The sequence below is a fragment of the Pezoporus wallicus genome, unplaced genomic scaffold, assembly GCF_028554395.1.
Source record: "Pezoporus wallicus isolate ANWC-B61680 ecotype Strahan unplaced genomic scaffold, APGP_CSIRO_Pwel_v1 scaffold_13239, whole genome shotgun sequence".
In the NCBI taxonomy this organism is placed as follows: Eukaryota; Metazoa; Chordata; class Aves; order Psittaciformes; family Psittacidae; genus Pezoporus; species Pezoporus wallicus.
In genome coordinates this window covers 751,455-766,538 of record NW_026642052.1, presented here as the reverse complement: position 1 = coordinate 766,538, position 15,084 = coordinate 751,455, and the positions used below count along the sequence as shown (strand labels likewise).

General features: G+C 36.8%; 1 protein-coding gene across 2 annotated transcripts in view; it reads right to left on the bottom strand.

The window, feature by feature from the left end:
- HTT (huntingtin) overlaps positions 1-15,084 on the bottom strand; it is an 81,217-nt gene that overhangs the window by 15,635 nt on the left and 50,498 nt on the right. For both annotated transcript variants that reach the window (XM_057426811.1, XM_057426812.1), the window contains 14 exons: positions 14,595-14,833; positions 14,148-14,290; positions 11,338-11,545; positions 9,825-9,966; positions 8,388-8,567; positions 6,824-7,000; positions 6,497-6,573; positions 5,337-5,475; positions 3,812-3,934; positions 2,743-2,956; positions 2,397-2,542; positions 1,779-1,956; positions 1,395-1,490; positions 398-585 (listed from right to left, as the gene is read on the bottom strand). In XM_057426811.1, coding sequence (XP_057282794.1) covers positions 398-585; positions 1,395-1,490; positions 1,779-1,956; positions 2,397-2,542; positions 2,743-2,956; positions 3,812-3,934; positions 5,337-5,475; positions 6,497-6,573; positions 6,824-7,000; positions 8,388-8,567; positions 9,825-9,966; positions 11,338-11,545; positions 14,148-14,290; positions 14,595-14,833 — 2,250 coding nt within the window. The remainder of the gene's footprint in view (positions 1-397; positions 586-1,394; positions 1,491-1,778; positions 1,957-2,396; positions 2,543-2,742; positions 2,957-3,811; positions 3,935-5,336; positions 5,476-6,496; positions 6,574-6,823; positions 7,001-8,387; positions 8,568-9,824; positions 9,967-11,337; positions 11,546-14,147; positions 14,291-14,594; positions 14,834-15,084) is intronic.

Genomic DNA, 15,084 nt, shown 5'->3' with positions numbered 1-15,084 from the left:
ATTGCATCATTGCATGATAAAATGTGAATTTGGCAATTCATGTGGCATAAAGAAAGCAGCAGTGTAGATTTCGCACTCTTTCCAGGGTAAACAATCCCACTGAGAAGAAGGAAATATTAGCCCCAGGTCACTGCTTGCTCTTCCTTTCTTAAACTACCACCAGGATGTTCCTTCACATATGAACACAAGGAGTGACAACGCTCCTTTCCAAAGTGAACTCCTATGCTATCTTTACAATGTTTTGCTACTCAGAGTTTAAGATGACAAATTGGCTGATTAAACTAACTAAAGGTTGAAGTCCTACTGACATAAAACTTAAGATGCAGCACTGTGTGTGATTTTCAAGAAGTTACTGAACAACTTTTAAATTCCTGAAAACAAAGCATAATAAACATACCAAAGGAGGTACTCTTGTGTAACTGTTCACTAGAGGCAGCCTTGCTAAACTGATGATGATGTTCTTGAGGACAGGAGTAAGGAATGCTGGGATACTGCTGTTTCTTTTGTGTCCCAGTGCCAGGACAGTCTGCAAACATTCCACCATCTCAGCTACCATTTCACAAGCTGCAGTAATGTGTTTGGTTTCTTTGTTGGGAGAAAAAGAAATCTGTTTTATGAATCTTTCAAAAGACGCATAATTAAAAAATATACAGAAAACCAGAAATGCTTAATGACTTCAGTATGTCGACTAAAAAGGACAAAACCACAATAAGAATGCATGCAAAGAAATATTCTACAGTATTTCAGCTAGTTGAAGAGTACTGCTACCACCCTCACAGCAACAGTCTCAGTGCTGGAGATTACTGGCACCTGAGATCTGCCAGCAAAGCTGCTGACTCACTAACCCCAGCAAGAACAGGCCACACTGAACAGAGCACTTGTGAGAATTTAAAGCGACCAAACTCGTATTTTTTTAGATGACAATCTCATAGCTAGCTCTATGCTAAATTTGACAGGTAATTTCTGTAGACAGATGTGGTATCTTACTGCACCAGTACAGCTGGATTCCATACTCATGGACTACACTTGACCTTCACCTCAACATATTGCTCTCATACTGTAGAAGGGCAGATAATGAATCTGCCATTCTTCAGAAGTAGAACTGTTACTATTTCCTCTCCCGTATAAAAATAATCCCACATTAAAAAGCATGCAGCATGGCTGCAGAGATAGCAGACCCCCTCACCCCCAAGAAAAATCTGCAGTAATATTTAACTCTCAAGAAAAAAACAACTGTACCTGTTAAAAATACATCAGCGCATAGTTAATAAACATCAAATAAAAATAAGGTTTTAGATGAAATCTTGTTGAAAAAATAATAATAGAAAGGGTATCTACAAGTATTTCTACAGTACAAGTTTAAGGCAACAGTGAAAAAATCACCATTTACTTACTCTGTGCGTTTGAATCAACTTCACCCTCACTTAAGCCTTTTGAAGTATTCTTCTTTCTTTCAGGACTAAGAAGTTGATTGCCAGGTTCAACAGCAACTAAATTAAGACAAAAATATTGAAAAGATACAGCCATTACATCTCTCATATTCCCTTTTTCTCCTCAAAGCCACATAAGAGTCAAGTATTTAACATCTCCAAGGCATCTGCCAAGTTCAACAGTAAACACAAAGTTTTAAATGAGCAATTAAAAGTAGTAAAAATAAATCTGTCAACAAAATAATTTAAAAGGACTCAGAAGGAATATTTCAGACACCTGGAATTTCATCAGTGATGACTGACAATTTATTAAGAAAATTTTTTCATAGCTGTTTAAATAGGACTCACCTGCTTCTACGATAAATCTAATGCAATTAATTAAGGAGCAAGCGTATGTCACATTTGCTGCAGAAGCCAATAAATTCCAGAGGCTGAGTTGCTGTAATGTCAGACAGCAACAATCCAGAGCAGCTTGAAGATCTACACTTAATGGAATCTGGTCATGCATTAAACGCCATGAAAGTGCCTGGGCAAAAATAAAAATTTCCCATTAACAGCAAATTGTCACAAGAGAACTTACAACTAAAGGTGTTTGATGGTGGTTTTTACTCAACAATATGTAGAGTTTTATTAGCAAGTTGAACTGATTTGTTTTCCTGAGAGAACAGAATTTAAGTACAAAAAAAAAAAAAAGATGAGCATTATACACTGTTTATTCAGTCTCCCACAGATCAGTGCAGGGCCACTCTCCCAAATGCCAAGATCATCCCATCAGTCAATCAACTTCTTGTCAACAGCTACCCTTGTCCTGAAAGTCCATCTGATTTACTAGCGCTAGAAGAAATTTCTACACTTAAGACAAGAAAGTTGCCCAGATCAAATGTTACTTAATGGTGACCAGTGTAAGTCAAAGTTGTTCCCGCTCCCAACATTTCATGACACCTTAATTATGCTGTAGTTTCTTACCTCTACTGACATCACTACGAATTTCAGGATATCGTCCTCTTTGTCAGGAGGAACACGGAGACCAGCTGGTAGTTTTGAGAGTAACAACAAATACTGAGCCAGTGCACGACAAAGTGTCATCATAGACTGATACATCGCCTCATCTCCTATAAAATAAGACTGCATGAAATCTAGCAGTTTGAGGGTTTTTTCCCCTCAATAAATATTTTTCAGACTTATTTCCTAAGCACTTTAATGCAAATATCTTGATTTTTTAAAAAATAATAAGTTCATGTATTCACAAGACATCGGTAAAGTACCTTTGCAGAGGAGAGAATAAACTTAAAAAGACTGTTATTTCTATTACCAAAGATATCACTTAGTTTTTTCCAGTAGGCTGATGGCTCAGTTGGCAATAGTGGCTGAAAAACCTGGTGGTTGGCTGGAAGGTTCTGTACAGTGGTAGACACATGATCCAGAGTTACCCTCCGAGCTGTTTCAAAGAAGCTGCTCTTTTGGTCTCTTGAGATTTCATTCATGCCAACACTTAAACAAGGTGCCAACAAGCTTAGGTTGAATTCCTGAAGTCAAATAGTAAATAAAAAGTAAAGAAATTGCTTTTAAAGAGAAGCTAAGTATACAACAGTACTATTTTGGCATACTAATATGCTGGTAAATTAACAGTTTATTAATTAACTTGTTATTATGACCTCTGCTCTAATGTGGTGTAACAATTTCATAATTAAAGTCATATTTGTTCTACATTTAAATTCCAAACACTATTGTTCTGGAAAGAAAACTCTATGCTTATTCCAAATTTTAATTTAATTTTATTTAAGTATGTGAATAAGCTTAAAGATGACCTATATACAAAGAATCTTCCAACTAGTAAGTTTTCAAACAAATAATGTTTCTAAACAGTTTCCCATTATTATTTCTGTATACCAGTAGCAAGTGTAATGCAGAGAATTTGAACAAAATAAATTACTAAAAAACAAAGTAATAATGCAAGTTGTCCTTTACACCAGATTACTATCTGTGGCCTGTTACCTTCATATTGCAAGTCATCTAGCACAGGTAGGTAAAAGGTTACAGAACCATCTGCTCTTGTAAGAGACTGTATGGCAAAATAAGATTATATAAAATGGTAGAACTGGATGTTTGTGATTGTAATACACTAACTTTCACTTCCACTGACACACCCAACGCGTGCTACTAGAAAGTTACTATGAGCAGCACTGCTAGACACAGAAACAAAACATATCTACTATTTTAGTTTCCAAAATGAAGTGAAATTCAAGGACTGAACTACCGGTATTAGATACACTGGAAGTGTTTACATTTAAGAACATAATCTATTAATATTATCAATGAAGAACATTAAAAGTAATTGCATCCTCTTCATCTGACTGTGTTTCATCTGATAAAGAAATTACCTTGCTGGTCATAAAGGAGTTCAGATCAGGCTGAGGAATCCTATGTACCAGTTCTGCGCCTTCTAGTAGTGCCGAGTCAGACTTGACACAACACTGCGACCTCACCAGTGACACATACCAGTCCTTCAATAATTAAAGAAATTTATTACATATTTGTTTTCAGAAAATAATTAACAGTTTATAGGGGCAGGGGGAGAACTGCTCACTGGCACTGAATCACGGCCCATTTAAGAGACCACTAGGCCACATTAATGTCAAAGACATTAATGAACAGACAATTGGCAAATGGACCATCTTAAACTAGACTGATGGATGTTCACTGGCAAGTGGTCTATTTCTGTAAGAGTCTGGACAGAAAACAACAAAAAATAAGCTTAACATATAGCACAGGTGTATGCATTAGGATCCTAAAGTTGAGGAGATTACCTAGGAAAAAAATTGAAATACTCCATAGTCACACACACATACCGGTAATAGCAAAGAATCCAAGGAAAAGTACTCAGATTCAAATATATGAGAGATGAAGATAACATCTATCTTTTAAAACTCACTGAAATAAAGGAAGACCATCACACATCACTGCAAATTTACTCCTTAAATTATCAGTGATGAGTACACAAGAATTAGTTAATTAGTTAACTGATTTAACTAAGGAATATAAAAAGGCTCAGTTACCAGTTTTCTGTGGTTTCCTTCTCATAACCCTGAATTTGGTGATGCCTGCTGGAGGTTGAGGAGCATCTGGACAATGCTCTCAGTTATATGGTTTAGTTTTAGGTAGCCCTGCAAGGAACAGGGAGTTGGACTGGATGATCCCTATGCATCCCTTCCAATCTGAGGTAGTTATGGTTTTATGGCCTATGTAGGGGTTGTATAGGAAACATACAAAACCTACTTCCTTTGTGCAGCATTTACAGTTATAGAGAAAGGAGATTTTTTTGGTTAATTTGAGGACAAAGTTACATACGTTTCCTATTACTGTATATCACAGTAGAACATGAAGGAATGAAAAAGAGAAATTATCTGTGCCATGGGACAACCAGAAAAAAAGGAAGATACAGGCCCCACAAAAGAGAGAAGCAGTTAAGTAGTCATGATTGTTCTCTGGAAGTAATGTAAAGCTGAGAAGTGGAAACTGAGAAGTAATGCTTAATATCTAAGGAGCAACCAACAGTTTTGATCAAATTAATAAAATCTATCACTGCAGCAAATACCAAGGGTATATGTCAGTCTCTACTGAACCTTATACAAATCCTTCCATCAAAATTATGCAAAAAACCAAGACTTGACAGTTTTTCACAGCACTGTCAACATAAACATCTATGCATGCACTAATTATTCATATTAAGTTCAACAGTCAGCCAAAACATATGAAATCATTCACTGATCTATATTTGGGTTTCATTGACAATTCTGAGAGCATTAACGGCACAGTAAAAATAAGCTGTATTTAAGTATTTTGTAATTAGCAAAGCTTGTTTACAGCCAAGGCACTTTTAGCCAGTCTTTCTAAACATAACCTTACTTTGTCTAGAATTACATTCTCTAAAGCTGGTTGGTCTTCTCCATCTAGTGGGTGTGAGGTAACCAGAGGTGAAGGACTAGTTGTGCCTGGTGCTACCATAAGACGAAACCTATCCAAGAGCGAGTAAAGCCTTTGATGTCTGAAAATAGAAGAACACATCAGCAGAGAGCTAACTTACTCAGTTTTGTAAATGATTTAAAATTAGAAAGATATCCAGTGAGCCAACTCTAATCCTGGTAAAGGAAAACAGGAGGATCTGAAGTTCTTTGTTGGATATGTGTCGTCATATGATGCAGAACTACATCATATGACAGCTATCAGTAGCCAAGAAATAAACTCGGCATCATCAGCTACAAAGACTTAAAGTTTGTACACGCTTAAGCATAAAAAGCAAATTGAGGTTTTCATTATACAGTAAATCTTTTTAACAAGTAAGAAGAATAAAAGGTAGTGTACAGATTATTTGACTGAAGACAAATACGTTCCAAGACCTATCAAATGTTAGCTAGGAATGCCCATTACTTTCAATCTACTGCAGTCTTCGACTTTAGATTCTTTTCCTTTACTTGTTATTTCAGGCAACAGATATTAACCTCAAACAGCAATGATATCAAGGGGACTAAGAATAAATAAAGCTTTTTCCAACAGTAAATAAAAGTTTTAAAAATAATGGAATTTGCTCCTTTTTGTAACAGCAGTTAAACAGGTGGGAGACTGAACAGTTAAAAACTTTAACACAGTTGTATGGAAAAAAAAACCAAAACAAGCAAACAAAAAAAACAGCCCACCCAGCTTGGACAAAATCCGGCAAAAGTCTGAGGAAAATATAAGTTGTTTTCGGTAATGTATTTTTTTTCCTCAAGGAACTGTTCTTTCTTAAAAGTTAAACATTCACTGGGATGCAGAAAGACAACCTGGTGCCTTCAAGCCTTTAGCTTGGGCTTACTTCTGAAGTAATACTGCAAATTCAACTCAGCCAAACACAACTACCCTTGTACCAAAACATGTCTGTATCTCCTGAGAGATTTTACTCCTGTTTTATCTCCAAAATGGACCAATTATTTTATATTTGACACCCAAATGTAGGAAAAAAGAGTTAACTCAATTAGTATTAGAATATTTCTTAGTCTAGCATTTTAACACATATTGGTATTACTTACCTTGTTGCTAATCCACTGTTTTGAAGGTATTCCTGAATTCTATCCAGTTCTTCAACTGGCAACTGAGTAATGCTGTTCTATAGGAAAGAGTCACAAGAATTATATACAGAAATAAGTAAAATACCCACAGATTCCTTGAACAGATTTCGAAAACTATGAAGGCAGATGAAGGGAAACAAACGTTCATGAACCTATATGCTAAATAAATTTCTTCTCCAACAAAATCACTTTAACATCATCATATCTTGATGTACCTTGAATCATTACACTTGCTTATATTTCTAGCACTGCCCAATCTTATCTACAAATTCACATGTTTATCTTTACCTGTAAAGTTGCAGCCAAAAGCATCTCTACCCGACGGCAAGCCAGTGTGTCAACCATGCGAGCAAGCACACGGAATGGAGTACACAGAAGCTTATCAACATATAATGTTAAGACGGCCCCAGACTGGCTGAGATGTATTCCCTCTAAGCACTGTAAAGTCTTCTTCAGAGTTGTGGGCTAGATGTTGAAACAAAACAGAAAAACAGACATAAGGAAGTGATCAATTGCAATACAAAGGCTAAAGGGAAAGGCATTTAGAAAAAACTGTAGCAGACAACTAGCTGATCAATATAATCTTCCAGATAAGAACATGTTTGAGTTACTGGGTTATTCAATGTGAACACTAAGTTTTTTGATGTTTAACTGCAAAAGCTTACTCTTCCAAAAAGTAAGCAAAACATAGGGAGCAAAACTTAGGGGAAAAAAGCTAGAGAGACTTAAGTGGAATTGGAGAAACCCTCAAGAACAGTGAGCAGCTTGAACTCTTGTTGGAAGAATACAGGAACGTGAGCATAGTGAAGACAAGAGATAGTATAGAAACCCAGATAAGCACTAGGGATTTTTTGGGCACATGGTTAAATCATAAGAACAGCAACACAATAGCTGCTCAGGATTCAAAAGGGGTACAAAGATTTATTTTCTGAAACATGAGCACCAACTCAGCACCAGTAATGTAAAGGGACAGAGACAAGCTAGTTTGACTAGTGGAACCAACCTTGGTTTAGAGCAGACTGTAAATATCAGCTATTTTAATATCTTACTGACTTTTCTGGTATCACCAAACATTTCATAGAATCACTAAACCTTCCATTCAAACATATTTAGTTTAGCTCATTCTACCAGCTCTCAGACATTGAATCTCAGATTCATCTCACCTAACTTTAAAGTGTTTCACTCACATGCCTAAAGCACTAATGTGGTTGCACCAGATTTGCACAGACAATGGGAAGAGACAGGAAACATCACCAGGCTACTCAGGGCATGGTAGCATCTCCCACCATTAGCTCTAGAGGAAGTCCAGCAAATAACAGTGTGTTCCAAAGATTAATAGGGATGCATACAACCTTACACCCCTATAAAGTCTTTCCCACTTTTAATTTAAAGACTAAAATAATCACCAGAAACAATACTGCATTTATGAAGCAGTATTTCCTTCATCAAGAGGCTATGACTTGTGGGGCAGATCAACGGGGAAGGAATGAGCTTGTAAACCATTTTCATGTTGTTAGGGCCTATGAAGGTGGGCTGGTTCCTGTCCTGCATCTGTAGTTAGTAGTTTGTTACTTATGCCTTACAAGGTACTGAATTCAAACATGAAAGTTATAGTTTTGATCAGTATAATCAACTCTAGTTGAAATCATAGATTTGATAGATGGAACACACCTGATGCTATGGTTGCTAGCGCATTATAAGGTTTGAGGTTGGCATTTTTAATGAAGTAACTTTAAAAATAAATTTGGAAGTTGATAAATGACCCAGAAATGTCAGGATTTGCATACTTATCAGTTAAACATATGCTAAATATAAGTCACTCTATTCTTTAAAGGCAAAGAGTTAAACTTACAGCTGCAAGATTCTCACATCGTGATTGAATGGCCTGGATGAAGAGACCACTAGCTGCTGAGTTCCTGTGAACAGCACTAATAAAGTCTTGTACTGGAGGCTCATGGGACAGATTAATCAAGTCTTGAACATGATTCACAATAAGCCAGGTCAAGTGTTCTGAATCATGTAGGTTTTGACACTAAAGGGGAAAAAAATTAAAATCTGATTCCAGTAATACCCATATTAAGCATATAATTACTAAAAAGTTTTATCAGACACAATGTACATTTTTTCATATATAATTCTGATGGCTATTCTAAAATATTGATATCATAGAATGGTTTGGGTTGGAAGGGGCCTTAAAGATCTGGACTTGATGATCTTGCAAGATCTTTTCCAACCTAAATGATTCTATGACCATCTAGTCCCAACTCCCTGCTATGGGCAGGGACACCCTCCACAAGACTAGGATGCTCAAAGCCCTGTCCAACCTGGCCATCATTATTTTTACATGACAATTTTCCCAAATGCTTTTGATCTTGTTGCAAATTAAGTAACTCATAATGAATGTGCAAATTTAGGCTTAAGACACTAAAAGTTTAGGTTAGAAAAGTGAATTGATAAGGTCAATTCAAAGATGCTACTTTTAATGAAATGCTGTTTGAAATAAACATGTGCACACACAGTCATGTTGTAAAATGTGATATCTGTTTCGGCTTCATTTTAAAGACTTATTACTACTGGCTTTAAACACAGTATGAATAATTTCTGGGAAGTAAATCCAAAGAGACCTGTTGATAATGAATATTAAACCTATGGAGGCTATCTGTATATCAATAAACAGTGCAATACAACATGAAAAGATCTGTAGAGCTAGCTAAGTGATGCTGACACCCAGTTAAGAGGTTTTGGAGGGGTTTTGAGCTACCTGTAGGCTGACTTTGGGGACTGATCATCCATTAGTACTTGAAGTGCTTCTTCAGTGTCAGGGTAAAACCTCTCCTCTTAAGGTATAGACAGAAACCTGTTTTCTCCTAGACACTGCTACAGATGCTGGGAAGTCCAACGCTACTCCCAGCATTTCCCAAGTAAGCAATGATCATAGAAGCATAGAATAGTTTGGGTTGGAAAGGACCTTTAGATCATCCAGTTCCAACCCCCCCTGCCATGGGCAGGGAAACCTCACACTAAACCATGCCACCCAAGTGATACTCAGCAGATAATTCTATTACCTACCAGGTATCCCTTATAACCCAAAAGTATTCTCAGTTTAGAATAGAAATAAAATGCCAAAGTCATTACTAAGCTTACAGAAGCACCACCTGAAAACAGAGTATTTCACAAGTCTTTATTTTTCACTAATAAACCAGACAGATGCACTTAATGCATGCACATCAGCAATAAAAGACTGTCAGCACGATAAAACTAAGTATGAAATTCATAATTCAAAACTTACAACATAGTCACAGAAAAGAATGAGTGCTCCTCTTCTGACTATCTCTCGGTTGCACATGCCACGTTTAGATTCTGAATCTGATTCATCACTGTCTCCAGATATGTGAGGGCTAAGCAATTTAGTAGTAGAAAGACTGTGTCTCCTGAAAGAAGCGCATTATATTTTGTTACTATTTTATGACTACACTTTATTACTGTGGCTACTGAAACCTTATCAATCAAATTGCTTGGAATACCCTACCAATGTCTTTACATAGTATTTCTTTTCTTACAAACTTCATTCAAACATGAAACTGCTTTGAAGTAGACACTTTTGCTTTCCATCAGCTGTTTACTTCCTAACAACTGCAGCACCACTTTTTTTATCCTGTGTTTATTACTGCCTTGGACAGTGTGAAGAATACCTGAAGAACTAAAGTTATTTAAAAGAAAAACATGGGTTATTGTATCCCTGGTAAGATGACAACCTAATAATGTATTTTCTTCTCAAGCCAAACCAGTGCTCTTGAGCACTTAGTCCTTAGTGTCAGATTGACAGTGATGCCCAAGCAAGAAAAAAATAGAGGCAATATTGGCAAATCAAAGAAGATAACTGCAATAAATAGAACAACAGCCATTTTAGTTGTCCTGCTTTGCTCATAAACCTGGTAATTCCATGTTTCCTCAAATTAGAATAATATTGTTTCATATCATGAAGTTGAACTGAGGCAAAAATGTAACATTTGGGCAAGCACTGATTCACTCCTAGAGCATGACCGGGCCTCCCTAACATTCACTGCACAAGTATCAGAAATGTCTCTCTAATCAGCTGTTAATCTCCCTCTACAGTTAACACAGAGGGATACCCACCCACATAGGGCTGTCCTTAACCCCAGAGGACAAATCATTCCAATGCCTGACAAATGAACTAACTTCAGGCCAAAAGAACACTTTCTTTAGACTGTACCTCCACATTTCAGACAACTAACACTGAGGTTACTACCATGCTTGATGCTAACGAATCAGGATGGTGCTGGTACTGATACTATATTTTGATAGAATTGAGAACAGCCCCACTGAGAACAGATATAACTATAACTATAGTTATACTGATTAGATTGTATTTTCATAAACACAACAGTGTATATCATCCGCACTAGCTGGTTATTTGCTAGAAGGTGAAATACAAAGTCTCCACTGAAATATGAAATACTGAATATTTTGCCATAGTTATTTCAACAATTTTAATTAAAAGCAGTACTCAGATGACATTTTCTTGCCTTAAAAGTAGACAAATTACCTAGCAGTTCTTTTGAGTACAACCAAGTGCAGAACACATTTCCTTAGTTGGAAAGACATACTGATATTGGAACAGACAATAGGGATACATGTAAAGTAAATGCAGATCTATTTCAGAATCCAAATAGTACTATTCAAAGGGCTGGCAGGGTTAGCAGTAAAATCTTAGACTGTTTTAATGTAATTTTATCAAATATGACACACTACTACTACTAGGGATCAAAATCAAGTCTTACTTTGGGGTTTGATGCACTTCTGACCACCAGTTGTAGTTGGTATAATTGACAAGCAGCAGGATTTGACACCAGAGGAGAACTAAAGAAGGATGTGTGGGAATCATGGACTGGACAAGGTCACTCAAACTTTCAAGGGTATAGAAGCTACCATCAGATCCATCTCCTGTAAAAAGTCTGGTGGCTGCAGCTGTAATTCTTCTAAACATCCCTGAAAACAATACAAGCATGTTAGAGTAACTGTGCTCTAGTCTGTGTTCTGAAGTTCTAAAATTATTCAAAGCAACCCGAGAATAAAAATCTTGTGTCATAAGCCACTGTCATTCCTGGAAGAAATGCATATCCTAAGCGGTTTTACAAATCTAAGGCAAGTCATGGAGTTTGCCCAAGAGCAGTGTGTAAACCAGTTATGACCAACTTCCAGACTCGATAAATAATGCTTTACATAGACTAGAATTGTAATGAAGCTTCTCACCTCTTTTTCTGTCATATACTAAAAAAAGTTTCTTATACATGAAAGCATTTACCAAATTTTAAATTACTGATCATAGACCAGGGCTTCTGGGTTGGTTTTTTGTGTTGTTTATAAAGTAAAACATAAAAGTTCTAATTCAGAACCATCCTGTAACTCCTATTCTATATGCTGAGGAAGGTCACTTACACATATCCAACTTCAGATGATGGCTTCCCAAATACATTTAACTGAAACTAAACTGATACCCTTCTATCCAATTTCCAAAGTGAAAACAGTAAATGCTTTTACGTGGAGAAAGTCACTGCCCTGCACACTGAATATTCAGCACAAAAGCTACATTTTGCTTTCTGACTTGCTGATTTTGTATTCATATGCCAAAGGAAGGGTGGGTAAAAGGAAGATGGACAAACTTAAAGTTGTCTAAAGACACAGAACCTTTTGAGCTTCTATGAGAAGATGAGACCAGAGGGAAAAAAGTTTATTCAGAACCAGTTAGAAAGCAAGAGGTAATCAGAATAATGAAGAACTGTAGTGCTGTTTGCTTGCCTTGCCAGATATACAGAAAAATGAAGCTGTAAATTGCACAGTCATGTGGACCAGTTTAAGCTGCCTCAGGACTGGTAAATATGCTACGCAAATAGCAAAGAATGAGAAAAATAACTAAGTCGCAAAACTCGGGTTCCACTTACTCGGGGTTCCACAGTGCTATTACCAGTCCACTTTCCTGTAACTGTAGTAATAGCACCATCTACTGACTGTCTACAGTCATGAAAGGTACTGCAGGCTCATCTTTTCACTCCATGCCTTTTATTTCTACCAACTTCAAAACAGTACATTGAAAATCTTGGTTTCTAATCTGGTAGCTTCTGTAGTTGAATACATAGGAGTCAGCAATGTTCCCATTTTGAGAAAACTATAATGGGCAAGAAGACAAAACATCCAAGTAGAATAGTGTTTATGACACTATTTATAAGCAGCTTAATCCATATTCCCAGACACAAATTGCTATAAACTGCACTTGTAGTTAGGAGATAACTTAAAAAGAAACAAATTAGAGGTATTAACTGAAAACAAGTACTAAAAAGCCACACACTTAGTTAACCATAAGCCTAAACCTTAAAAAAATGCTACACCATGAAAATACAGCCCAGGTGTCTGAACAACTTTCCTTCTACTCTGTCACACCGTGTAAGGTAACTACATTATTAGTATTACTTGGAGTTGATTTGGATCTTACATGAAATTCATTTCTAGAGATCATGCAAGACACATATCCCAAGTGCTCTGCATGAGTATTTTAATATTTAATTTTAATTTTGCATGGAAATTTACACATAGCTCCTGGGAAGACTCACAGTACAGCTTGGAAGCTGCTAGAGCAGAATTAGCAGAGCCTTCCTTTTCTGGTACCCCAGCTCCCACTGTGGAAGAACTTCCCCACTTTCAATCACCTTCAATCAGATTCATTTTCTGATTTCACTGGTCTAAAGAAAACCTCATCCACCACAGCTGCCACAACACAATTCAGTCAGTTTCCTGTTCACTTTTCTACCTGTCACCATTGCTGAAGACTACAAGGAATAAAGCTACTGGAAGTTAGATCAAAGCAATGCAGAAGCTTTGAGCTTTTACAGAGAACCCAAGACATTTCTAACAGAACCTTCTTTTAAGTTTACACCTACGATACTTATGTTTGCAAGAAGCAGCTGGAAGCAATGACAGGAACAGAGCTTAGAGGTTTCTCTCCCCTCAAGAAAGGGCTTCATAACTGAACTCTATAAGAAGATCTTGAAAAGAAATCAGAAGTTTTTGGGATACAGTAGAACACAGAATTATGTTAAATGTCCAACAACAGTATTCTGTATGCACTTTTTAATTATTTCCATGTGCTATGTAGTGAGGTACTGTAACTCCCATTTTACAAGCTATGGATTGCAGAGTCCCTTGTCCCATATCTACAAGGAAGTCTATGAAGAACCAGGGACTTGTGCCAAGACCTTTTAAATTGCAGCCAACTACTGTAATCCAATACTGCTGGATTTCAACTGCAGGCTGAAAATCAGAAGGCAAAAAGGACAGTCACAGAAAAGAAAGAATTAAAAAAATTAGGAAAATAGGTTAAAAGGAGAGATGAAAGTCACTAGTTACATTTGGTCCACATACAAGAAATGTGAAAAATGTGCCCCATATGCACAAGCACAAAGTTTGGGAGGTTCTTTAGACTGAGTAGGGTAGAGCATCTTCAGCAACACATACTCCTCACATTCAACAACTGTCTCAGAACTGAAAACCCACTCTGCCACTGCATGCTACAACAGAAGGCAATGCTTAGTGTTACCTGATTTGAAGATATGTATTAAGCACATAAGCAGCGTGCCCAGCTCCTGGCAGTAGAAAGTATGTTGCTGCTCATTCATGTCCACTTTCAATTGTTTAGTAACAATATCTTCCAGTAGAATGCCAACCAGTTGTAATAAAAACCTTGAAAAAGCATGTGTACAATCAACAGAAAAACCATCAATGCAACACCCTCCAGAATAAGATGAGGTTTGCCCACGAAACTCAGTCTTTGTCTATTCATCCTAAATAGGATGCTAAATTAAATGCTACAGAACAGGCTGACCTCAACCAAATATGATGCTGCAAGTATGGAGAGATGATCACAAGCATTTCAATAATTACGTATTTGATCTGGGTTATTATTGTGATATAAACAATCCCAGTTAATATTGTGATTTCTCTGAAACCTTAATCTTTCCCTTAAGTTAGTCAAAAGACAACATACCGAGAAAATGTCTCTTCAGGCAGGTATTTAGCCTGTTTAACCTCAGTGTGATCCTCTGGTGCGGATATGTTATTTTCTCCATGTCTCAGTCTGTTGATTGTTTGACATGAAATCAAATACGGCGAGAAGGAAAGCTCTTGTATACGGGAGAGAACGATGTCTTCTGTCGACTGTGAAATCAAAACTCTAAGGATAGCCAAAATTCCAGAAATCCATAGCTGGACAGTGCTCACTGATGCCTAACACAAACACAAGAGTGCAGAAGACAATTTTTTAAATACATTCTGTGTGGTGTTGTTTAACTTCAAAAGTATTCAATTTCATCAACTGTTGTATAAAATTAGATACTTTCGAGAATGGAGCAAGCACTTTTATGTTCAGGTCTTCCAAAATGCTATTCTTGTGATAACTGTCAAGCTCATGCTCACTTTGTTAAACAATCTCTCAACTACAGAAACAGTACTAATACTTGTATGAGAAAAATTTGACT